The following is a 27317-nucleotide window of genomic DNA, read 5'->3' as shown; positions in this document are numbered from 1 at the left end:
GTACAGGTTTTAGCTCATGATCTGTGTCCATTAGCCCTCTGAAGGCATATACTTTTTTAGACGCTAGCAGCAAGAAATTTTTCAAGACAAATCTAAGCCTCAAGATCTGAATTGTGCTTATAATACAAAATAACTGGTAGACACGGGGCTTAATGGGCTCTCCTAGTTTGGTATGTGATATGGCATGCATCTGTAGGAGGGGTCTATGTCTTCCACAAAACACAGCAGCTGGAGAAAAACACAGTTGAATTTAAACTAGTTGAAGAGATTATTTCAAAGACCAAATGAGAGCTCTCAATCTCAGTTGTGAACATTACATGCACACACAGTTTGTAAACACTTGTAGCCCAGCTATGTGTTTTGATCAGCAGGCCTGGACAGAACATACAGTGAAGGCTATAGCTATGCTACCAGGGGACAGTACAGGCGGCTCACTATGAAATCATATCTACAAACAGTTTAGACAGCAATCTGGAGACTACAGCATGCCACAATGTCAAATATTCCCAGCAAGTGGTATTTACAGCATTTGCAACACTGACAAATGCCTAATTTTGCAGCTATTCACTGTACAATCCAACAAGATGTATTTTCCCGTATGTACAGATTTTATTATTAAACACTTTACATGTACCAGTCACAGGCGCAATTTCATGACAAAACATAAAACTGTTTATCAACTTTTTGCTCAGTTACAATGGATAATCTCTGAAAAACCTAATCTGTAATAGTAAACAGAATAAACAATGTATGCCGAATACAATAAAGCATTATTTAAATAAATATATATAAAAATATATAAAATAATCACTCCATTCTTGCAATTAGGAGTTCTGAATCAATTAAAACATCAAGTAGCCACATTACAGATTAAAGAAAAAGTAAACATACGCAATATGTACAATACTTTTATATGCATTAAAAGCATCATAGAATTAGAAACATTTTAAAATTACTGGGCATGTCCATTCTGTGTGTGTATATTACTGAAGTTAAAATGATATCTCCATTCATGTTCAGCTATTAATCCAGCTTCTCTTCCTGGAAGACATCTGCTTCATCTAAGAGCTTTTCAAGAATGTCATACTGCTGTAAGAGGAAATAAAATGAATAAAACAATTTAAAAATCCAGAATTATAAATAGTAAATTAAAAGTGCCATTCATCTAAATTTGATTCTAGCACCCTGGCAGTTAGGAACTCCTTTTCAACAACTACTCGGACTTCTGACAAAATAGCTTAATGAAAAAAAGTCTTAAAATGCATCTAAATTAGAAGACAAACCTTCTGCCCTGGATCCAGACTTAGCACCAAAAAGTACAGTCAGCGTGTCAGGAGAGAAAAATAAAGATTTTTTTTTTGTAGTTTTTTAGTATTTTGTTTTTAAATAAAAACATTTTAATTATAACAAATAATCTACTTAAACTGCTTTCATAATAATACACTTTGTTATTGCAAATAATGTACTAATGAAATACCCTGTACTAATTAAAAAAATAACTGTAACCTGAAAGCAGATGTAAAGCTGTCACACTGATAATCAACATAATGCTTCCCTTCCCAACAGGTCACAGAGTAATATGACATCATAGTCAAAGCCATGTGAGTTGTTATTTCACTTGGTTAGAACTTAGAAGATAAGTTATGTCAGTTTTTTTTTTCTAAAATTTTCCTCACTTCTGCCCAGGAAGTAAAACAGGAAAGCCTGTCATCTGCTCTCTGGGTGGTTTCTTCGTTTAATTTAGCTTCAAGAGATTATCTAATCTTTATTCAAAAGCAGAAAAGATGTACATATAAAGCCAGCAATCATGACTAAATATTAGTGTGCCTAAAAGTCTGGCTCTACAGGGTAACTGAGTATCTAAGTTGTGACCAAAATAAATTGTGAATGTGACTAGAACATCTCATTTTTGTAAGTGGCGCTCTTTATGCATACATACAAATGTTTCAAGCATGGGCATTAAAGCCCTTCTAGCTTGCCAATATGCCAAAACACTTGTTTCCATAATAAATGTCCAGGCTGTTCTTAAAAATATCTAAACTAGTACTTGCTTTAATGTAATTTGGTAGTCTGTTCCAAGCATCAGCTACTCTGTCACAGAACTAATTACTACACTTCTCATTCCTATAAAATCTTCTACATAGGTTATCTGACAATTCTCTAGTACTTTTTGATAACCCCAAACATTCCCAGAGGCAGTTGTCCCTAAATGCCTTATATACCTGAATAAGATCTCTTAAATATCTGTAAGAGACACAAGTTCAGATATTTTAGCCTTTCATAATAACTTAGATTTTCACATCCATGGATGCCCTTAGTATATTTCCGCTGTACTCTTTCCAGTTTATTCATGCTTGTTTTCCTATAGGGTTTCCAAATTGTTATCCCATACTCAAGTTAGGGTCTAATGTAACTAACAAACAATTACTTCATTATGTTTGATTTTCTAGACTTTATAAATCTTTTTATACAACCTATGATTCTATAACTATCATTAGCCAATTGGTTGATATGATTAGAACATCTCATAACTGAATCCATCCATATAACCAGGTCCTTAAATGAGTCTACAGTTTCAATCACTGTGTGCTGTATTAAATATTCACCTTTCAGTTTATGTCTCCCAAATCTCATATGCTTAGTTTTTGATGCATTTATCAACATTATTCTCCTGTGCCCAAATGGTCAATTTAGTCAAATTATTTTGCAGGCATGCCTGATCTGTAACACTTGTAATCAGTTTACCAAATTTCAGGTTGTCAGCATATAGACTTGAACACCTCAGATGAAAAAGTAAGGTCTAAAAGATACAATCTAAACCAGTAAGGGCCTAGTACAGAGCCCTGTGGGACACCTTGATTGTAACCAAGGATTTCACCTGTCCAGTTGGTGTGCAATACTTGCCATGTCTTATTTGTAAGCCATGCAGCTATCTATCTTATCAACAGTACATCAATACCTAGTTGTACTAATTTACTGATCAGTGTTTTTGCATGACCCTGTCAAATGCTGAAGTTAAATCTATATAAATCACATCACAATTTTTCATTCATAGCTATTATATTGTTATAGAACATCATGTTACAAGTGGTAATAGATATATTTTCAACATATGCATGCTGATATATGGTTTCAAGTCCCATCCTATCCAGTTCTGACAATAACTTATCCAGTATTACCTTCTCCATTATTTTTCCACAACATGAAAGTAGACTTAAGGGTCTATATGATTCTGGGTTTGCCCTACTCCTCTTTCCCTTAAAGACAGGTTTAATAAAGTGCATGTCTCCAATATAGAGGAATCTCCCCATATTTATATGACCTAGTGAATAACAGATGTAATGGCAGTGTAAGTTCTTGCTTAAGTGTTCTCAAATCATAGCTACTTATTCAGTTTCCTCCCTGCACTTTGTATGGATCCAGTTTGCACAGTTCCTTTTCAATATAATCCAATTTGATTCCAGTATCTGGGGTTACCTGGATGTCATTAGCACAACTTACCACCCCTTTTGTGAAGCCAAACTGTTTTGGATAAGATTTTGTAAATATATCTATAATCTGTGTCTGAATCTGCACACAGTTTATCAATTTGTGTATCTACTTCTTCCACATCTTATGCATCTATAAAAAGGTTTCCTATTATGTTCACTATCTTTATATAAAATTTCTTCAAATTTTTCTTGATCTTGTCTAACACTATGCTTAATCTGTTTGTCCAGCTCGTTTATTTCAGTTTTCAAAATTGTAGTTCGACCTCTCTTCCATTTCTTAGATTTTTTGTCTCTCACCTTAATCAGGTATCTTGTTCTTAGGGAAATATTCCCCCCTGATGTTACGTGCCTAGATCCAGACGTTAAACATTTCTTTGACCTCAAACAATTTCTCTTTCAAAACTTTCCACATTCCATCTGCAGTTTTTCCACTGAACACCTCACCCCAGTTAGTTTTATATAGCAACTTTTTTGCTTCCCTATAATCTGTAATTAACCTTCTGTGCATTGGCCTAGATTTCAATTTGTCAGAATTATCTAGCAACAAATTAACCTTTATGACCCCATGATCACTGCACATCAACGGTGGTAAAACTTGACTTGAAGTTACAGTAATTTCTTTAGGAACACACACAATCTAGTATATTCCATCCCCTGGTAGGTTTTTTTTACAATCCGAAGCATTTGTTGTTCCTGAACATACTCTGTGAATAATTTCTTTACTAACATTGAATCAATATTATTCCAGTCTCTTTCTGGTAAATTTAAGTCCTCAGCTAATATTATTCTTCCCTCCTGTATTTCATGTAAGAATTCCTCTAGGTCATCTGCACTTGACTTTGCTGGTCTGTAGATTCCAACAATTGTTATATGTTCCAGGGTTGTCTTTACTGTCACAGTTACACAGTCTATAGTATTCGTATTATCATTGAATATGTAATAATCACAAGTCTCATAGCTATCTTTAATGCCTATCATAACACCTCCACCTGATTTTTTGTTAGAATGTCTTGTTACAGTAAAAACATTTATACCCTGACAGAACTGGATTCCAGTCATTGTTCTTTAACCATGTTTCACAAACGATAACATCAATTTTGTGGGAACGTAGCAAATTTTCTAATAAAAACACTTTATTATTAATGCTCCTAGCATTAACAACCATCAGAGATGCATCAAATGTTGCCATCTGTGAACGGTTACTTTTCTGACATGGCAAAAATCCTGGCTGGTGTTTGTCAAACATTGCAAAATATCTGCTGCAAAAATTCTCTTCCCTGATCTAGACAAATGCACACCATCCTGTCTGAACACGTGTGTCCAAAAGAAAGCTTGGATGCTCTTTACATTTCCATTTTTTAAAACAGGACATTTTTTCCATGTAGGCGTTTATCCAAAACATCTTTTCATTCACAGTGACCTGACTATCCTTTCTATAGGTGATTTGTGAAAAATATGTCCCAACACCAGTACAAGCTATACTATCTAGGAGGGCTGTCAGTTCCTGACAGTCGGAGAATCTTTGTTGGTGCCATTTGTACCAACATGAATAAAAGCAGATCCATACTTCCTTACATTAAGGTGTTCCAAGGCTGGTCTCGCATCTTCTATTTTTGCTCCTGGCAAGCATAACACTACTCAATATTCATCATCATCTCTGCAAATATATGTATCAGTTCCCCTAATAAGTGAATCTCCAATTACAAGAATATCTTTATTGACCTCTCTGAAGAATCTTCAGCTTCTAATTCAGTTTTCAGCTCTATCAATTGTTACAAAGGATAGATCTTCATCACTATTAGTCTTATTAATTCCACTGTTCTCATTGCATATTAAATTCTCATCCAGCTGGCACTGTAAATCCACAGCTTGAGCCATGTAGTCAACATCTGTCTTTCTCTTTTTTCTTACAGTAATGTTCTTCAATCCTTCCACATTCAGTTGTGATTTCTTCCTTTTCACCTGCCCCTTGCCTTTTTTCTACCTTTGCCATTGGAAAGGTGATGCCTTTTTCTGTAGGCTGAGGGTTTTCTGATAGATATCTTCATTCCCTGTCACCAGTGTGTTACATAACAAAGCAGAATCTTTGTTACTACATATTCTCTTTCCTTTAGAGTCATTAGTCGGTTTCTTTTTCTTCCTTATTTCTTGTGAACTTCATTTCTTTCCTTTTTTGTTTCCTTCTAAATAAACCAGATCCTCAGATTGCTGACTACTTGGCATCCACAATTTCATAGTTCTCAGGGGCCTCATCTTTCACTGGAGTTGAATGTTCTTTGCAGAAAATAGATGCATCATTTCCTAAATATGTTCTACTTGTACTATGCCTAACATTACTTAGTTCATCAGTCCAGTCAATATATGATACGTTCTCCAAGCCATGCCAATTGCACAAGTGCAATCATCATTAAATCGAGATTTGCTTCTAACAATGGTAAGCAAATCATCCAACTTTTGACACGAGGAACAAAGTTCACCAGTGTTATCAGCTGTTACCTTTAAATACAAATAGCATTTATTACACTGTACAAGATACTTGTGCATTAGCAAATCGTTAATTGCATACTCATTTAAGGAATCCATATTCAGCTTTAATTGAATAAAATATTGCAAAGGAAAAAAATTACAAAGTAGCAAAGAATTCAAAGGAACTTAAATCAACTTCTATGACAAAAAATTATACCAGCAATATACAACTAAATAATAAAATACAAGAAATTTGTTCTGATCATACAAGTTCTACCAGCCAGACAAAAGTTGTCATTTCTTTACGTTGCACGCAAAAGTGCAGTAGCTTCTGCTCACTATAGCTCGCAGTCGCACCTCCTTTTAATAGTAAAAATAAATAAAACTTCTCTTACCAGTCAACTCCACAACAAATCACAAACCAAGACAGGATTGTTTTAATTCACTCAGAATTTTCCTCTCTGCAGTCTGTGTAAATTTATAGCTGTCTAAGCCCCTTGTGGTGGCTAGAGCTTGCCTGTCCAAAACCTATCCCTTTCTCACAACCAAAAGTGAAACTAAAGGTAAAACAACAAAATATAAATCAAGGTAAAGCTTGTTAATAAGCAGTCTCTTCCTACCTACAAACAGTTAAAAATAGTGATAACAAATGCAATATAAATTCAAATAAAATGTTTCTTACTAGTCAGCTCCACAACAAATCACAACCCAAGACAGGACTGTTTTCATATGCTCAGATATGTTCTTTATCTCAGCATACACTGACTGTGAGGTGTCTTCACTTTGGGGAATGGGCTAAATACAGGTGCTTAGAAAAATCTCATTTCATTCTTTATGACAACTACATTTTCGAATCCCAAAATGACATCCAGATGCCTTAATTAATATACGCTTAGATCTCATGTCTGCCGGCATCAAATTAAGTCCCTGCACAAAAGCTGCTTTTGGACTTTACTGACGGTGGGGTTGAAGGAAGATTTTTATTGTTATTCCACACTTGACAGTATATCAGCAATACAGTGGCTTTACTTGGCGTAAATTCACATACAGAAATAAAGATTTACCCCTCTGTAGGGAAGAATATAAATGTTTTTCCACCTAAAAACAGTACACAAGAGACTTCTGGAAAACACAGGGATAGCATATATTCTCTAATCCACAAACTCAGTATTTATCAAAGTAAGGAAATGTAAAAAAATGTTATGAACTTGCCATAACATTCTGTGTTGTCCTTTTTCATTCTTCAACTACTGGGTTCAGATCCAATCCTTGGATCCGACTCGGACGTTACTATAGCTGTGGTAACCTAAAAGCACTCAAGCTCCTCCCAACCCCACAATGTATCAACCCTTAACATACCTTAGACCTCGTTTGCTAGATGAGAAAGTAAAAAATATTAATATAATATCCCGAACAGAAAAAGCCATTATCTGGAGCTCAAAATAAGGCACAATGGTGCCCTTATGAACTCTCGTTCATCCGGAAGTCTATCTTGCCAAAGGATTGGGGGGGGTGGTCAGTGGGCTGGGAGATGAGGAAGAATGAAAATGGACAACACAGATGGAATGTTATGGTAAATACACAACTTTTTTATCCGATGTTGTCAACAACTACTGGGACAGAATCCCCAGCTACATGAAATCCCAGGTGGACTGTAAGGAAGGATATTCCTGAGCATGACTGAATCAAAGGCTGCACTTCCCCTCGAGACCAAATCTAGTCTGTAATGAGTAGTAGAGGATTAGCTCAAGTTGTAGCTGTACATAGGTCATCCATGGAATGTCTAGATAAACAACACGGACAAAGCTGCCATGGATCTAGTTGAGTGAGCTCTTAAATGTTTTGGTAATGAGTCACAAAATTTATTGTAAACAAAAGACATACAGTTGGTAAGCCATCTTGCCAAAGTTACTTTTGTTACTGATTTAATAAGTTTGGATTCCGCAAAGGAAATGAACAGTTGATCAGATTTTCTAACTTATGAACATCTAACTAATGCAACATGTACTCTCCTTTCTTTTTAAATTCTGGAAAGAAGACAGCCAGCTTAACTGACTGGTTAACGTTGGAATCTGACACCATCTTAGGAAGGAAAAAAGTGTTGGTTCATAATGTTACTCTATCCCTATGAAAAAAGCATGTAGGGAGGTTTAGAGGACAATGCTTGAAACTCAGAAATTCTTTTAGCGGAGGTAGTGGCCACTAGAAAGATAGTTTTCCAGGTCAGGAATTTAAGATCACATTTTGCTGCTGGTTCAAAGGGGGGGGGGTGAATTAAAGCCTGTAGTACTAAACTCAAGCCCCATAGTGTAGTAGGATCTTTATCAGGAGGTTTCAACAGAAGACTGCCTCATGAAGCCAGGGAAGAATTCTCAGTTCAGATATGGAAGTTAGAAATGGCTGCCAATTAAACTTTAATGGTTGAGGAGCTAGCCCCTTCATTGAAAACTGTTGCTAAAAACTCAAGGACACTTTGTATAGTGGGTGAAAAAGGGTCAGTATGTTTTTGATGAGCCCAAATCACAAATCTCTTCCACTTACTTCTGTAACGTTTTCTCGCAGAAGCTTTATGTGAAGACAAAAATATATGAAGGACAGGGGATGAGACCATAGGTTGTCTGGCTATTAACGGAAGTGGAAACCATGCTGTCAGCTTTATGTTTGAGACATCCATCCAAGTGAACTATGCCTGTTGGGTAAGACAGGAGGTTTGGAGTCGGATCCACAGTCCAAGGTGGGTAAAGTAGATGAGGCCAGAGAAAAGGGAACCAAATCTGTCAAGGCCAGTAAAGTGCAGTAAGGACTATTTTGCTCTTCAATCGGGCGGCTTTCTGTAGGAATTTGGGAATTGGGGAGGGTTGCAGGGTAGGCACAGAAAAGACTGGGGGGGCAATCATGGAATAGAGCATCCCTCAGTGATTCCCCCAAGGGAGGGATCAGGGCAAAATAGCTGCTGCACATTTTGTTTAGGGGAGATGCCAATAGATTGCAACAAGGCCGGCCCCATTGACGGGAAATCACTTCTCACGTTGATGTTGACAGACCACTCATGAGGTATTAGATAGACCTACTCAATCTGTTGGCTATCACACTGGACTCCCTGGAATGCACTTTGTTATCAGAAAGCGGTTGGAAGAACTTGTCCACTGCCACACTCTGAGGGCTTCTTGACACAAGGGGTAAGACCTGGTTCTCCCTTGTTTGTTGATGTGCCAGACTACAGGCATACTGTCTGAATTGATATAGCCCTGAAAGGGAGAGTCTTGGAAGGCCTGCAATGCTAAGAGTAATGCTCTCATTTCCCGGACATGCATACTGACCTCTTCGGGGGGGCCAAGTGCCTTGGACTGTTTTCCAGGAGGAGCCCTCCCATCCCAATCTCGGATGTGTCCATGGTCACTATGGCCTCAGGCTGAGGGAGAATGACAGGACACCCTTGTAGAACCTGATCTGATTGAATACACCCCCCAAAGGAATTTTTTGCATGTCTGAGTGATTCTTATTTGAGCTGACATTAGTTGATAAAGAATCGACCACATCCACTGTAAAATTCTCATATAAAATCTTGTTAAAGAACTAAAATTATGGCAGTTGATACTGACTTCAATGCGTGAACAATCAACTGGGCTAACATGCAAATGATGCATGATTGACATGCCATGTAGATTTGCCTGGGACATCATGAATATTCATAGTGTAATTGTACTTACTCTCTTCCTCAATGTAGTGCGATCTCGGAGTTGGTTTATTTAAATTAGTGGGTGCCCCCCCTGCAAAAGTGAAGGAAAACAAATTTATATTTGTATGTGGCTGCGTGTCTGTCTGTGTGTATATGCAATAAAAAAAAAACAAACAAATAGCAGGAGCATTTATGTTGTGCTGAATTCTCTTACTGATACAACTGTGCTAAACACACGATGATGGGGAAATAACTAAAAAAAAAACGTTTCCCCAGTACCTCATCTTTGCTCATTTCTGGTGAAAGACTTGCTGCATCAAGTAAGATCAAGTAAGATAACTAACTCTGAGTGCACACTGAAAGTTTGAATTGTAAATAATGTAAGGGAGTGCTAACGTATGTGACTACACAGAGTTTTTGCTATTAGTTAATGAAGGAAGTGCAGAGTTGTAGTGTGATCCCTACATTATGCACTACAGCGAGTTCTCAGTAGTAGTTGTATGCATTTTTTGAATAATGACGATGCAGCTGCATCACGTAAATAACAAGAATGCAGGCTTTGTTAGATTGCCACGCACATTTTAATAACTTTTGCAATGACTTCCTTTTAGTGAGTTTCTTTGCATTTACAGTGAGTTTTGTCCATGGTATGTGCTTGCTGATCTTAATATTCATACATATGACAAACACAGGAAAATGATTATTCATGACTGCACTGTAATGTCACCCTTGTGCTGGATGTTGGTAGGGGTTTGTGCTGCACTTGCTATTGCGCATCTGGTGGGTTAATACAATTCAACATAGCCGCTGAAATTGTGGTACTGAGAACTATTTCCCTAACCTGAAATCTGATAGTCTGCACTCTTGCAAGAGAAAGAGAAGCTGTTACTGATACCGTGTTGAAAACTGTTCATGCAAACTCCAATATCTGAGAAGGTTCTAACTGAGATTTGCTGTAATTTATGGTAATTCCCAGAAGGGAGCAAGTATGAAGGATCTGTGCTCTTGCTCTTATGAGAGGATGCCTGGTGAGGTTGGTAATGAGCCAGTCGGCTAGACATGGAAACACCCAGAATCCTTGCAGTCTCAAGTGAGCTGCTACCACTCCAATGTATTTGGTGAATACCTTGGGGGCTGTGGTGAGACCAAAGGGCAGGACTCTGAAAGTACAGTTGTGTACACTTACCATAAATGTAGATGTTCGAGTGTATTCACTGTTGCAGTCATTACATTTGGGTTATCTGCTTGCAGTAGCCCTCAGTCGGTCTGTTTAACAAAGTCTTGGGTCCTGCATCAGTTGCTGTCCCTTCTTCCATGACATCAGGTAGTCAGGGGTATAAAACATGCAGCCGCCATTACATCAGTTTTTCTTGCCCCAAATGTCAGGTGCCCCCCTAATGGGAAGCAATTAAATCTATAAATACAAGGGTATACCTCCAACAAAAAAGCAAATACACCAAAAAGCTTTTAGAGCATAGTAAGTGAGAGTTGAGGTATAGCCAAAAGAAGAAAGGTGGCTGGAGGGAGTGTAACCAGGACTGCAACAGTGAATACACTCGAACATTATGGTAAGTGTACACAACTGTACTATGTTCTTAGTGTTTCACTGTTGCAGTCATTACATTTGGGTAGATTCCCAAAGCTAAGGTTGGGAGGAGGAATTTAAGTAGAATTAGGACCAGCTATAAGGCCCTGCAAGACTGTAGTGGCAAAACCAGCTCTGGATTTAGAGAAAATTGGCAAATGATAATGCTTGGTGAAAGTATGAACAGAACTCCAGGCAGCAGCTTACTAGGATGTCCCTAGTAGGGACGCCCCTGAGAAAGGCTGTAGAGGTAGATGCAGCCCTGGTTGAATGGAGTCTGATGCCCTGTGGGACAGGTTTTCCATTGTGCTTATAGCAGAAATGAATACAGTGGCCTATCCATTTTGAAATGGTTTGTTTTGAAATAGCTTTCCCCTCTGTCCCTGTAGCAAATGCCACCAGCAGTTGTTCAGACTTCCTTTGAGGTTTAGTCCTGTCCAAGTAGAATCTAAGCTGTCTGTGTACATCTAAAGAGTACAGTATCCGTTCCCCTTTGTTCTGTGGGTTAGGAAAGAAGGTAGGCAAATGAATGGACTGATTAAGAGCCACACTGGATACCACCTTGGGCATGAAGGAGGGATTGGTTCTGAGGAACACCCTGTCCGCATGAAAGATGATGAAAGGTTCCACTGCCATAAGGGACTGTAATTCAGATACTCTTCTTGCAGAAGTGATTGCTAAAAGGAAAGCGGTTTTCCAGGAAAGAAATTTTAAATCTGCAGTAGCAGCTGGCTCGAAAGGAGGAAGAGCGAGTTCCTCTAAGATCCCATGCTGGAGGTGGAGCTCTCCTGGGTGGCCTTACATTTTTGGCCCCTCTGATGAACTGCTTGAGCAGTGGGTGAGAGAAGAGGGGAGGCTCTGTGCTATAATGAGCTGAAATGGCTGAGGCATGAATTTTGATTAAGGAAAAAGACAAGCCCTTATGAAGCATCTCAGTCAAGTATTGTAGAATCTGAGGTAAATTGGGCACTGTTGCGTTCATTCCTTGAGATTGGTTCCAGGTACAGAATCTTTTCCATTTTGCAGCAAAAGATTTTTTAGTACTAGGCCTCCTTGCCTTTAAAATTATATCAGTCACTGATTTACTGAGGGATGGTGAAGGAGAGATTAGGTAATTAGCCAGGCTGCTAGGTTCAGGGTTTGCAGCTGAGGGTGCAGAATCTGATTCTCCTGTTGAGACAACAGGGAAGGAATCTGAGGCAGGTGCTATGGAGCCAGGCATGACATACTGCGCAAGAGTGGGTACCAGTGTTGGCGAGGCCAGTCTAGTGAAATTAAAATCGTCCTTGGCTTGTCCTGTTTGATCTTTAGTAGTAACTTGGAGAGCAGAGGCAGAGGAGGAAAGGCATAAACTGACAGGTTTTCCAACTGAAGGATAGAGCATTCACTTTCCCAAGCAAGCTTGTGGGGAATCCTTGTGCAAAATTTGTCCAGTTGATGGTTCTGGGGGGAGGCACACAGGTCTACATCTGGGCTCCCCCATTTGCTTGACAACATGTTGAAAATCCTTGGTTCCAGTTTCCACTCGTGTGGGTCCATGAGGTTTCTGCTTAGACCATCTGCTAGTGTATTTATTTTTCCTGGCAGGAATTGAGCTTGTAGATTCACTTGGTAGCTCAAGGCTGTGTTCCACAATGCCATGGCTAGTCTGCAGAGGGGGGTAAGAATGTGTACCCCCTGCTTGTTTATGTACCACATGACAGTGGTGTTGTCCGTCTTTACCATTAGTTGTCCTGGAAGAATGTGATCCTTGAAGGCTGTCAGAGCATTCTGTACAGCTAACATTTCCTTTTGATTTATGTGCAGGTGCATTTGACTTGGGCTCCATTTGCCCTGAATGCACTTCCCTGCTAGGTGAGCCCCCCCATGCACAGTCTGATGCGTCTGTTGTTAAGATTTGGACAGCAGGAGGTAATGTGAATGGTAGTCCCCTGTTTTGGTGGCAGGCCTCTGCCCACCAAAGGAACTCTAGGAGGAGGCAAGGTATGACAGGAATCCTTGCTTCTAGATCATGTGAATGTTGACACCATAGGCTTTTGAGATACCATTGTAGTTTCCTCATATGCATCCTTGCATATGGAATTAGAAGAATGCAGGAGGCCATGAACCCCAAGGCCTGCAGTATTTGCCTTGCAGATAGCTGGGTTTTGGTGGCCACTTGTTTGAATTAAGTTGTCAAATGAATCTGTTTCTCTGATGTGAGGAAAGCCATCTGGGAAGTTGTATTCAAGCTTGCTCTCAGGAATATAATTTGTTGGCAGGGTACCAGATGGGATTTCTTTTTGTTTATGGTGAACCCCAGACAAGTCAGTATCCTTTGAAAAAAGGCCAGATAATTCAAAAGAATGTCCTCGCTTTCTGCCTGAGTTAGACAATCGTCCAGGTATGGGTATATTTGAATAGTTCTTTGCCTGAAGCTAGGCACTTTGTGAATACCCTGGGTGCAGTAGATAGGCCAAAGGGCAGTGCAAAGAACTGATCTGTAGCCTGCTTTGAAGCATAGGTATCTTCTGCAAGACCTGATAGGGATGTGCAGGTATGCTTCTTTTAAGTCTAGTGTTGCCAACCATGCATCCTTGTATAGCATAGGAAGCAGCTGGTGAAGAGTCAGCATTTTGAATATTAGAATCACCAGAAAAGTGTTTAGAATAGAAAGGTCCAAGATAGGACACCATGTATTGCCTTTTCTGGGTACCAGGAAAAGTCTGGAATAGAAACCTTGACCCTTTTCCTCTTCTGGTACCAAATGAATAGCTCCCATGTTTGAGAGAGAGAGAGTACTTGATTTGGGCCTCTGCCCACTGATTTGGGGGTAGATCTATCCACCCACTTGGTGTTGGTAACGTGTGGAAATGAAATCTGTATCCTTGGGACACTATTTAAAACCCATTTGTCCTGGGTAATGAGTTTCCAGTTTTTGGCCTGCAGACCAATCTTTCTGTCTAAAGGAGCATTCAGGAAGTGCTTGGAAGTTTTAAAAGCAAGTCATTGAGACAGTTTAACATAGGGGAGAACCTTACTACTCCCAGGTTTGGGTGTGGAAGCCCCCCACTGCCTAGTCTTGTGTCTCCCTCGGGACTGAAACCTGGGGTTTCTGCTGTGTCTGGGTTTGGCTTGAGAAGAGCTGGAAGGGACTGGAAGGACCAAATTTTAAAGGGCCAGTGCCTACTAAATCTAAGAGGCTGAACTTGTAAGAAATCTTTAACAGTTTGCATAAATTTAGCTTTATTTTCCATCTTTTTAAGAACTTCCTCAGCTTTGTTGCCAAACAGGTGGTCCTGATTTAAGGGAGCATCCAACAATTTAGCTTTAACATGATCAGGCAAACCTTGCTCCTTAAGCCAAGCATGCCTTCTGAGCACAGACCCAGTAACAGCAGCCATACCTCCCAACCATACCGATTTACTCGGTTTTTACCGAGTTTTGGGGTCCAAATGAAGGGGTGCCACGATTCCAGAGTGGCACCCCTTCTTTTCTGATTTTTTTGCGTTTTTTAATGTTTTGAATTTTCCATGCTGTCGGAGCTGACGTCATCACATGTCAGCTCCGTCAGTGCTACCAGCCAGTCGGAATTGAGCTCAAGGAGCTCATGTCATCATTTCCGACTGGCTGGCTGTGAGCGGGAATTACAAGCTGGCTTTAATTTTGAATTACAGGCTGGCTTTAGTAAACTGCTTTGCTTGCGCCGAGAACGGAAGAAGAACTAAACTGCTTTGCTTGCTGCCGAGAACAGAAAGCTTTGCCGATAAGAACGGGCTGGTTTTGGACGTTTTTGCTTTGCTTGCAGCCGAGAATGGAAGAACTAAACTGCCTTGCTGCTACCACCGTAAACAGACTTTACTTTGCTGCCGGGCTGGTTTTGGAAGGACTTTAGGTAAGGAAACAACAAAGGGTGTGTGTGTGTGTGTGTGTGTGTGTAGGGTGTGTGTGTGTAGGGTGTGTGTGTGTGTAGGGTGTGTGTGTGTGTGTGTGTGTGTGTGTGCGCGCTAGGGATAGTAAAGGCAAGGTATTCCATACAATGAGTACAGATTATATATGTCTGTGAACAGAAATGTGCAGTTCCAAGTATAGTTCATGTGCTTTTTCCAAATCTATGTACATTTGTAGATAACTTTTTGGGATTACAGAAAAAAAGAAAGCTTACTTCCATATGTCACTTTGTACTCTTCTATAACTTACATGCATTTCATAAATGAAACATTTCACTTCCACAGTGTATGCCATTTAGTTCTGCACATATAGCAGCAGATTTCACTATTACTGAAAGCATTAATAACGTCATGTCAAAATTATATTGTTACTGAAATGAACAAATTATGCCTTTTCCCTCTCTTTCTTTCTAATCTTACTTATTTTCATGTTCATCCATTTATGCCTTACTATAGAATAGGTAATGGAATAATGTCATGTGACTGAGCTTGATTCCTTCTATAAAACAAGGTTCGATTCCCACATCTTGCTGCTGCATACTTAGAGATCACACAGTTTCTGTAATTAATGCCATTGCCTATCTTCTCTCATTCATATTTGTTTATGAATGGGGTCAAATCATTGTAAATGCATAGTGATTGTCCGTCTGAAAATAAAACTCCCTCAGTTTAGTTTATAAATAGAAAGAAAAAGAGACAAAGGACAGGAAGAAATTATTGCAGGCACATATTTGTGCAGTGTGTGTGTGTGTGTGTGTGTGTGTGTGTGTGTGTGTGTGTGTGTGTGTGAGAAAATGTAGGCAAATATGAGAAATGGTGGTGGCTAGAGGTATTTAGGCTCAAACCCCGTACCTTTGCTACAGGGTAAAAAGAGCCTAAAGTCCTTAGCCACCACCATTTCTCATCTTTGCCTACATTTTTTTTGTACTAAGAGTTGAGAGCTATGGTGAGAAGTGACAACAGAATTTGTATTCCCCCATTATTGCCTTTGTTGTTTGTCCATTTTTTTGTGCTAACAGTTCACAGCTATGGCTGGTGAGTAAGAAGCGAGTTGTATTCCCCCATTATTGGCTTTGTTGTTTGTCCAGGTTTTTTGTGCTAAGAGGTCGAGAGCTATGGTGAGAAGTGAGAAGTGAGAACTGAATTCACTAAATGATAGCCATTAAGTTTCAGTCTTCCTATTTTTTAAACTGCTGATTTAGCATAGTGGTATGTTGCACTGACTGTAGTGTATAGTGTTCTGAGTTCACGACATGCCAGTAACATCCATGGTGGTAACATAACATTTTATTCTAGCAACTTTCCAAAATTATACAAGCGATGTTTAAAATGTGTCCCTGGCTTTTGACCCCCCCCCCCAAAATAAAAAAACCCTGAAATTGAAAATAAGTGTGAGAAGCTGTGCAAGATGCCTATGGCTTACACTACTGTCATTCTGTTTATAGTTTGGGTGTGGAAGTAGACTTTTATGATAGAAATGTTCTGAATTGGGCAGTTTTGTAATTATTAGTTCATGCATTTTCTTTCATTGCCTACAGCACAGCCTACTGGAAAAATGTTCATTCAAACAATACATTTAAAACGTGCTCTGTCTAACAAGTGTGCTGTATTCTACAAGGAATATAACTTAATAAAGTCAAGAAGGTATCAAAGAAAAGAACAAATGTATGTTTCTTGTTTTGTGTGCAAGGGGCCAATGATTTGAAAACAGCCCAAAGGTAATCTTTATCCACCACTGGCCAGATGCATTTTCTTTGGATGTGGTGTGGATTTCAATGCTGTTTCAATGAATGTGAGTTTTAAGGGCAGAGAAGTTTTAATGCCAAGTCTATTTTCATTGTGAGACAGTATTGCTTTATCAGATAGTGTTTATGCATTGATGTGCTGCAAAATGTAAAAATAAAATCCAAATAATCATTGTAAAAGTAAAGCAGTATGCGGACATTAGTGTTTATGGTAAATGGGGCGAAATAGCCAGGTAATGAGACATTGGAATGGCTGCAGGGGGACTCTGGTGCCATATTTTGGTTGTCTTGTTCTTCAGTTGTGTTCGAAAGTTGGTATCCCATAGTTCCATTGGAGTGGGTGGGGTTACATAATTATGTACGCAAATTAGATGTTAATCAGCATACAGATTTGTACCTATTTTTCACGGGCCTTGTCCAGATATTAGATGTTTCCAGGTTGAGAGGTATGACAGCAGCCTTTCAAGAGGCCTCTAATGAATCAAATCCACATTGCAAAGTATGTTTTCCAACCTGTTCAGCATAATGCATTAAATCCAGTAATTCTTTATTTTCAGCACAGTCAGGAATTAACATCATTTTCTGTTTAAGCAATCCAATAACATGTTGCTGATACTTTAACATATGAAACTGGCAGTTTAAAGCCCTAATGGCCAAGGTTGCAGAAGTGTAAACTTTCTTACCCCATCTATCCAGCACCCTGGAGTCTCTATCAGAGGGGGTAGGATTTTTAGCAGTAGAAGCCTTAATGCCCTTGGGTCCATGTGAAATAGTCTCTGGATCCACAATAGGATTTTTAAAAAGGAACTTGTGAGAATCAGGAAAGTACAGTTGTGTACACTTACCATAAATGTAGATGTTAGAGTGTATTCACTGTTGCAGTCATTACATTTGTGGTAATCCTGCTGGCAGGTTGCCCTCAATCGGCCTGAATTCCAAAGTCTTGGATCTTGCGTCGGCTGCTGTCACCCCTTCCCTGCCGTCAGGTCGTCAGGGGTATAAAAGAAGCAGCCGATGCCATTTTCTTCAGTTTTTCTTGCCCCAGGTGTCAGGTGCCCCCCTAAAAGGGTAGCCAAAATTTATATATATATAAAAATACATGCACCAATATAAACTTTACCTTCATCTACAAGCAAATACACCACATAGGTTGTATAAATCAGAGAAGGAAAGAAAAGTTCCAGCAGAAAAAAGGGGGATGGCGGGTGGGTAACCTGGACTGCAACAGTGACTACACTCGAACATCTACATTTATGGTAAGTGTACACAACTGTACTATGTTCTTCGTGTTTCACTGTTGCAGTCATTACATTTGGGTAGAGTCCCAAAGCTATGGTTGGGAGGCTGGAGCTAAACAGCATTAGGAGCGGCTATGAGGCCCTGCAGGAACTGCAGTGGCAAAGCCTGCCCTGGATTGAGAGTAGAGTTGCAGATGATAGTGCTTTGTAAAGGTGTGCACTGAACTCAAAGTAGCAGCCTCTAAAATGTCTTTGGTTGGTACTCCCCTGAGAAAGGCTGCTGAAGTGGCTGCAGCTCTGGTTGAATGTGGCCCAATGCCCTCAGGCACTGGCTTGCCATGGTGTAAAAAGCAGAAACGAATGCAGTGGCCTATCCACTTTGAAATAGTCTGCTTCGAGATGGCCTTTCCTTGTGATCCTGCAGCATATGCCACTAGTAATTGCTCTGTCTTCCTGAAAACTTTGGTTCTGCCCAAGTAGAAGCTAAGCTGTCTGTGTACGTCCAAAGAATGCAGAATTCTCTCCCCCTTGTTCTGTGGATTTGGATAAAAAGTTGGCAGATGAATAGTTTGGTTAAGAGCCACACTGGACACCACCTTAGGCATAAATGTTGGGTTTGTCCTCAGAGACCCTGCCTGGATAAAAAATGATAAAAGGTTCCACAGCCATGAGTGCCTGTAGCTCTGAAACTTGTCTTGCAGAAGTTATTGCTAGGAGCAGAGCTGTTTCCAACATAAAAACTTTATATCAGCAGTAGCAGCTGGCTCAAAAGAAGGCAGGGTGAGTTTTTCCAATACATAGTTGAGGTACCATGCAGGTATTGGTGATCTCCTTGGAGGCCTTACATTTTTGGCTCCTCTGAGGTACTGCTTTAATAAAGGATGAGAAAAGACTGGTGGCTCTGTATTGTAACCAGCCGAAATAGCAGAGGCATGAATTTTAATTGATGAAAAAGATAGGTCTTTGTCCAGCATCTCAGTTAAGTATTGCAAAATCTGAGGAATATTTGGTACAGCTGTATCAGTTCCTTGTGCCTGGTTCCAAGCACAGAATCTCTTCCATTTTCCAGCATAAGATTTTCTAGTACTAGGCCTTCTGGCTTCCAAAATGACATCCATCACAGCTTTACTGAGAGGTGTGTTTTGTATGATTACATTATCTGCCATGCTGCCAGGTTTAAAGTACTGAGTTGGCTGTGCAGGATCCGATTGTTTTGCTGGGACAGAAGATGAGGTATTTAGGTAAGGCCCAAGCTGGGCATTGAGACAAGTTCCTTAAGAATGGATACCAGCACTGGCGGGGCCAGTCTGGGGCAATCAGTATCATCTTTGGCTTCTCCTGTCTGACCTTTAGGAGTACCTTGGGGAGGAGAGGCAGTGGAGGAAAGGCATATACTGAAGTTTTTCCAGCTGAAAGATAGGGCATCCACTTTCCATGCTTGTCTGTGATGAGTCCTTGTGCAGAATCTTTTTAGCTGGTAGTTGTGAGGGGAGGCAAATAGATTTATGTCTGGGCATCCCCATTTCCTTGTTATCATGCTGAAGACTTGTGGATCCAGCTGCCACTCGTGGGGATCCATGAGGTTTCTGCTTAGTTCGTCTGCCAGAGTGTTTGCCTTTCCTGGCAGGAATTGTGCTTGCAGATGTATTGGCAAGTCAGTGCTGTGTCCCACAAAGTCATGGCTAGTCTGCAAAGGGGGTAAGAATGTGTGCCCCCCTGCTTGTTTATATACCACATGGCCATGGTGTTGTCTGTCTATCAGTAGTTGTCCCGGATGAAGTAGGTCCTTGAAGGCTGTCAGGGCATTTTGAACAGCTAGCATCTCTTTTTGACTGATATGTAGATTCATTTGGTTTGAGGACCATGTGCCCTGAATGCATCTTCCTGCCATGTGAGCCCCCCAGGCATAATCTGATGCATCCGTTGTTAGTGTCTGCCTGGCTGGGTGCAACGTGAATGGCTGTCCCTTGTTCTGGTGACAAGCCTTCGCCCACCATCAAAACTCCTGTTGCAGGCAGGGAATGAGAGTAATCATTGTTTCCAGGCTGTGGCAATGTTGAGTCCAAACACTTTTTAGGTACCACTGAAGTTTCCTCATATGCAGTTTTGCATATGGAATTAGTAGGATGCAGGATGCCATGAAGCCCAAAGCCTGCAGAATTTTTCTTGCAGATAACTGGGCCTTTGTTGTCAACATTTTGAAATAGGCAGTCAGTTGCCTTTGTCTGGCGTGAGATAAGCCATCTGGGGCAGTTGTATTTAAGCTTGCACCAAGAATATCATCTCTTGAGAGGGTCCTAGTTTTGATTTCTTTTCGTTGACTGTGTACTCTAGGCATGTTAGAAGTCTTTTCACAAACGCCAGATGCTGTAAAAGAATGTCCTTGTTTTCTGCTTGAATTAGACAGTCGTCCAAGTAAGGATATATTTGTATTCCTCTGTCTGCAGAATGCAATTACTGGTGCCAGGCACTTTGTAAAGACCCTGGGTGCAGTAGATAAGCCAAAGGGCAGTGCAGAGAATCGGTAATGCATTGAACCAGCCTTGAATCTGAGGTATCTTCTGCATGATTGTCTGATTGGGACATGCAGGTATGCCTCTTTTAGGTCTAAAGTCACAAGCCAAGCATTCGTGCCCAGCATGGGCAGAAGCTGCTGCAAAGTCAACATTTTGAATTTTGGTATATCCTGGAATGTGTTCAGAATAGATAGGTCCAGTATTGGTCTCCAGGCCTTGTCCTTTCTGGGTACCAAGAGCAGTCCTGAGTAAAATCCTTGTCCCTGCTCTTGTACTTGTTGAATGGCCCCCATGTCCATGAGGGATGAGACTTGTTTTTGCGCCTCTGCCCATTGATTTTTTGGCAGATCTGGCCAGCCGTTTGCCTTTGGCAGGGTATGGAAGTGGAACTTGTAGCCTTGTGACACTATTTAGAACCCACTTGTCCTGGGTTATAATGTGCCAATTTTGAGAAAAAAGTGCTAATTTTCCCCCTAAGGGTGCGGCCAGGAGATAAGTGCTTGGTGCAGGCAGGGGGAAGTCATTGGGACTGTTTCCTGTATGGGTGTGATCTGTCTTCTCCAACTTTGGAGGTAGAAGCACCCCATTGCTTTGACCTGTATGAACCTTGCGCCTGGGATCTGCCTCTAGGGCGTCTGGATATGCCCGAGACAGAAAAGGACCAATTCTTTGTAGGCCAATGTCTACTAAACCTAGGTGGCTGTACTTGTAAAAAAAATCTTTGACAGTTTGCATAGATTTAGCTTTGTCCTCCATTTTCTTTAACACCTCTTCTGCCTTAACACCAAATAAAGTATCATGCTGTAAAGGTGCATCTAATAATTTAACTTTGACATGATCAGGCAGATTTTGTTCCTTTAACCAAGCATGCCTCCTAATTACAGAACCCGTAACCGCGGCCCTGCAAAAGGCCACCAAAGAATCTAAACCACATTGCAAAGTATGCTTTCCAACTTGTTCAGCTGCATGCAATAAATCCTGCATTTCCTTGTTTTCTGCACATTCAGAGTTTAATAACATTTTCTGTTTAAGCAATGCATGACATGTTGCTGATATTTGAGCATATGAAACTGACCGTTTAAGGCCCTTATAGCCAAGGTAGGAGATGTGTAAACCTTTTTTCCCCATCTATCCAGTGCCCTAGAATCTCTGTCAGAGGGGGTAGGGTTTTTTTGCAGCGGAAGCCTTAACTCCTTTGGGACCCTGTGAAATAGTTTCCGGGTCTGCAGCATGGTTTTTAAAAAGGAATTTATGAGAGTCAGGAACCCTGTAATATCTGTCAGGCTTAACAGGAGCTGGAGGTAAGGAGTCAGGGGTCAGACTAGACTCCGAAAACACATCTACAATGTCTAACACAGGTGGAATGGCTAGAGGCCTGTGTTGAGGTAGTAAAAGGAAATCCCTGAGCCTCTTTTTAGATTCTGAAAAATCTTGGCTCTCCCAATGGAAATGCTCCCTCATGGTATGCAAGGTTTCCCCAAAATAATAGTCCTCTGGAGGAGAAGCTGAAGGTATAGATTCCTCAGCATCAGAATCCTCATATGGGGGGAAGAGAATATTCCTGATAAGAAGAGGAATCAGAAGAAATAGAAACCTGATCTGAAGATTCATAGTCAGTCTCTTGCCTAGGTCTCTTATCAGGAGGGGGATGGGAACCAGTGATCAAGTTAATCAAGTCTTCGGCCATTTTGAGCATCTGTTCTTTGGGCTTTTAGGCCTGTCCACATGGCTCTTGAGTTTTTTCCTTTGCTTTAGAAGGTGCTTTAGTCTTTGCCTTTGAAGCTGAAGCTGGTTTAATGTAAAGATGTTTAGGTCTGAATACACCCTCAGAAGCCGGTGCCTGCTCAGCGGCTCCTGACCCATCTGAGGGAATAGTGTCTGAGGCTCCAATACCTTGAGTTACCAGCGGCATAGTCGACTCCACATGGGAGTTGGTAGCGGCCTGTGCCTCTAAAGTAGCAGGCATCAGGGGCTGCGAAAGTGCCTCACTGAGAACCAGTGACTGGCTTAGGAGAAGCTTCGTCTGTTTTGGGCCTCGGTTGTTTATCTCTCTCCTTTTCTTTGCGTTTTTTGGGAACTCCGGTAGTCGGATGGCTATCAGACGACATTTCTGGATAATTAAACTGGCGTCCCAAACAGTTTAAAGCAAAATCATACCGACGCTTAATAGTGCGTTGGTTAAATCTAGCACAAAACCGACAACCAGAAACGTTGTGATCACGCCCTAGGCAAGGAATACAGTAAGAATGAACGTCCTTATGAGGTATTTGCTTTCCACAAGAAATACAACTATTAACTTTTTCTGACATCGGTCTGGAACAACAACAAAAAAAAAAAGTTTCCCCAATGGGGTACTTAGCTTTACTGAAGACTTCGGGTCTGAAACTCAAACATGAAAATCTCAGGAATCGGCCGACCGGCACTTGCAAACTGCTTCTGCTTTGGGCACCTTGCGGCAAGAAAGACTGAAAAAAATGGCATCAGCTGCTTCTTTTATACCCCTGACGACCTGACGTCAGGGAAGGGGCGACAGCAGCCGACGCAGGACCCAAGACTTTGGAATTCAGGCCGACTGAGGGCAACCTGCCAGCAGGATTACACCAAATGTAATGACTGCAACAGTGAAACACGAAGAATATACCTGTAATATCTGTCCAGTTTTCTGGGAGCAGGAGGCAAAGAATCAGGGGCCAAACTAGATTCTGAAAAGGCATCATCAACAATGTCCAGTACAGGAGGTTTAGTCAAAGGCTTATGCCGAGGCAGGAGTGAGAAATCCCTAAGCCTCTTTTTTGAATCAGAAAAATCCTGGCTTTCCCAGTGGAAATGTTCCCTTAAGAGTATGTAAGGTCTCACCAAAAGAAAAATCCTCTGGAGGGGAAACTTTTAGTTATGTACTCACCATAACTTCAGATGTTTGGGATCCATCTCGCCTACATTCTGACTGATGGGTTCGGAGCCGATCCCTCGGCTCCGACTCGGCACGCTTATGCCAAAGAGCGAAGTCTCTTATTGGCTGAGCTTACTATATCCCAGGATGCACCACTACCAGTCCCCCAGATCTAGTTTGTCCGCATACATGCACACACGCACACACTGCTTATATAACATCGCCAGATGAAACAAGATAAAAACAGTAGAACTCAAACCGTTCAATCTCTTCTGATCTCCAAGGCAGGGGGAAGGAGGGTGGGTATTAGGAATGTAGGCGAGATGGACCCCAAACATCTGAAGTTATGGTGAGTACATAACTAAAAGAAGTTATGTGATCCTATCTCGCCTACATTCTGACTGATGGGACAGCATCCCTAGCACCTGAATCCTGGGTGGCTCACTGGAAAACACTCCTGAGTACCGTGGAACCAAATGATGCTCGCCCTTTAGATGCCACATCCAATTTATAGTGGGAAATGAAAGTGTGCGGGTTGGACCAAGTAGCCGCAGCACAAATCTCAGAAATAGCGAGCTTGGAATGAAATGCAATAGAGGTAGCCATAGCTCTAGTAGAGGGGGCTTTGACGGATGTTGTAAGTTGCTTATTTGAAGAGGAATAAGCCTGAGTTATGCAATCTCTAATCCATTTGGCAATAGTAGCTTTAGTGATGGTTTTACCCAGTTTATTATCTGAAAAGGACACAAACAATTGGTCTGTTTTTCGAATCTGTTGAGTCCTGTCTAGATAGAAGCAATTGCCTGTGAACATCCAACTTATGCAAGGTGTATTCCGCTTTGTTTGAAAATTTTGGAAAGAAAACTGGTAGCTCTAGAGATTGTTGGAGACAGAGATTAGAACAAACTTTTGGAACAAAAGATGGATTAGGCCTAAGTGATACTCTATCCTTGTGAAAAATCAAGTACGGTGGTTTGATAGATAGGGCTTGAAGTTCTGAAACTCTTCTTGCAGAGGTAATTGCAATTAAGAAGGCAGTTTTCCAAGACAGATATTTCAACTCACATGTAGCAGCCGGTTCAAAAGGGGAAGATGTTAAGGCACTAAGTACCAAATCAAGATCCCACGGAGGCGCAGGATGAAAAACTGGGGGTCTTAAAAGCACAGCACCTTTCATGAAAGTTTTACATAATCTGCTACTCATCAAAGGTGGATCTATGGATTTGTTAAATTTGGAGATAGCTGCTAGTTGGACCTTAATAGTAGAGACTGAAGATCCTTGATTAAACAAGGATGTTAAAAATTTCAAGACGTCTGGTATTGGGGCAGTAATAGGGTCTAAGCCTCTGAGTTGAGCCCAGATAGCAAACCTCTTCCACTTACTGTGATACAATTTCTTAGTGGTGGGTTTGTGGGCTGAAGATAAAATGTGAATAACTTCAGGGTCCAAGGTGTGATTTCTGACTAAGGTCGGAAGTGGAGGAGCCAAGCTGCTAACTTCAAAGTGTGAAGGGACTGGTGCTGTTGTCCCGACTGATGAATCAGAAGGTCCGGAGTTAGATCCAAAACCAGGGACCGTCCAGAGCATATTTCTGTAGGTAGGGGAACCATACCTGACGAGGCCAGTACGGAGCAATTAGAATCATTGTGGACCCCAATTGGGAAGCTTTCTGGATGACTTTGGGAAGGAGTGGAACCGGAGGGAAAGCGTAAAGCAGTCCTGTTGGCCAAGGTTGGACTAGAGCATCCGTGGCTGCTTCCCTTGACGCTGGGTCAAGGAAAAGAACCTTTGCACTTCGTGTTTTGTGGTGTCGCAAACAGGTCGCAGCACGGAATCCCCATCTTTGAAAATCTGAGCTGCTACAGCTTCGCTCAGGGACCACTCGTGAGGAGAAAGAATAGTCCTGCTCAGTCTGTCTGCCAATACATTGGATTTTCCTGGAATGTGGGTCGCTACCAGGAAGCGGTTGGTAGCCACTGCCCATTCCCACACCCTCATGGCCTCTCTGCAAAGGAGGTAAGATCTGGTCCCTGCTTGTTTGTTTAGATACCAGACCACCGACATGTTGTCTGTGTGGATAGCGATAATGCCTTGAGGGAGAAAGTTGTGGAGGGCTTGTAGGGACAGAAGTACAGCCCTCATTTCCAACACATTGATATGGAGAAAGGTTTCGTTTGGAAGCCAAGAACCCTGAACTGACCTGCCCAGACAATGCCCCCACCCGCCTGGGAGGCATCCGTCGTCAAGGTGGCGACCGGAGGGGGCATAACAAAAGGTCTTCCCTGATTCAGATTGGATGGCAGAAGCCACCAGCGGAGGTCCCGTTTGCACGTTTCTGTAATCAGTATGTGATGATTGAGGGGGAGATCCTGAAAGGACCATTGTGTCGATAACAGCCACTGAAGAATTCTCATGTGCAATCTTGCCAGAGGAACTAGGAGAATTGTGGCAGACATTGAACCTAAAAGTTGCAGGACCAACCTGGCTGGGGCTTTAGATCTTAGAAGCAGGGCTCGGACTTGACCTTGTAATGTTTGTATCCTTTCGGTAGGAAGGAAGATTCGCATCAATCTTGAGTCTATCTCTGCTCCTATGAATCTTATGCGCTGAGAAGGCAGCAAGACAGACTTTGACCAGTTGAATGTAATTCCCAGGGAAGCACCCAGGGAGATGGTGGCTTGTAGGTTCTCTAGTAGTAGATGCCTGGTGGTGGCAGTCAGGAGCCAGTCGTCCAGATAGGGAAACACTTGGAATCCGAGACTCCTCAGGTGAGCAGTCACTACTGCCAAACACTTGGTGAACACCCTGGGGCTGTGGTGAGACCAAAGGGCAGAGCACAAAATTGGAAATGACTGTCTCCCAGGCTGAAGCGCAGATACCTCCTGGACGCCTGATGTATCGGTATGTGATAATAGGCGTCCTTGAGATCTATGGAGCACATCCAAACATCTTTCTCCAACAATGGGAGAATGGATTGTAAGGTGACCATTCAGAATTTGGACTTCATGACGGACTGGTTTAGTTTGCTGAGATCCAATATGGGTCTCAGGTCCCCTGTCTTTTTTGGCACTAAAAAGAACCTTGAGTAGTTTCCGGATCCGATCTGGTCTTTGGGGACCGGTTGGATGACTCCTTTTTACAGCAGCTTTGAAACTTCTACGGCTGCAATTTCCCTTTGACTGGGTGGTGGGTCCGGGATTTTTTTGGACGGTGGGGGGTGAGTGTGTGAAAGGAATGGTGTAACCTCCAGCAATAATCCGAAGCACCCATCTGTCCTGAGTAATAGACTCCCAGGCTTTTAGGTGCTTGGCAAAACGGCACCCGACTGGCTCGAGCAGCACAGCCGGGCAATCCCTCATGGAGTGTGGGAGGCTGAAGAGCCACGAAAGGACTCATGGTCTCCATTGTTGCGGGGCCTCTGCCGCCTCTGGGACGGCGTCTTCCAGAATAATTTCCCCATCCTCTGCCTCTGGAAGGGAATCTTCCTGCTGTTGGGGAAAGAATTTCTGTGATTTATGGAACCACATCTTCCCTCCTCTTTTAGCCTTGGGATAAGGCCGAAAGGGAGTGGAATAACGTGCTCCTACGGCAGATAAAGTCTTTCCCTCCTGCTCACAGCGGTAAGAGTGTCTTTACCTTGGGTCCAAACAAAGAGGACCCATCAAAGGGAGCGTCGGCAAAGGAAGACTTGAAGGCCTCCAGCGAAATGACACAACGGAGCCAGGCTTGTCTCCGAGAGCCACGCCTGTGCCTGCCGCTCTGCCGCCTTGCCGCATA

At 41.6% G+C, this 27317-nt stretch overlaps 1 protein-coding gene across 2 annotated transcripts in view; it reads right to left on the bottom strand.

The window, feature by feature from the left end:
- Window positions 1-587: 587 nt before the first annotated feature.
- Window positions 588-27317, bottom strand: part of CCDC82 (coiled-coil domain containing 82) — a 499168-nt gene continuing 472438 nt past the window's right edge. For both annotated transcript variants that reach the window (XM_044071219.1, XM_044071218.1), the window contains one exon: window positions 588-1089. In XM_044071219.1, coding sequence (XP_043927154.1) covers window positions 1024-1089 — 66 coding nt within the window. In that variant the 3' untranslated portion in view covers window positions 588-1023. The remainder of the gene's footprint in view (window positions 1090-27317) is intronic.

This window comes from Protopterus annectens, chromosome 5.part0 (assembly GCF_019279795.1).
Source record: "Protopterus annectens isolate FY-2018-M chromosome 5.part0, PAN1.0, whole genome shotgun sequence".
Taxonomy (NCBI): Eukaryota; Metazoa; Chordata; order Ceratodontiformes; family Protopteridae; genus Protopterus; species Protopterus annectens.
This window is presented reverse-complemented; position numbering and strand designations above follow the sequence as displayed.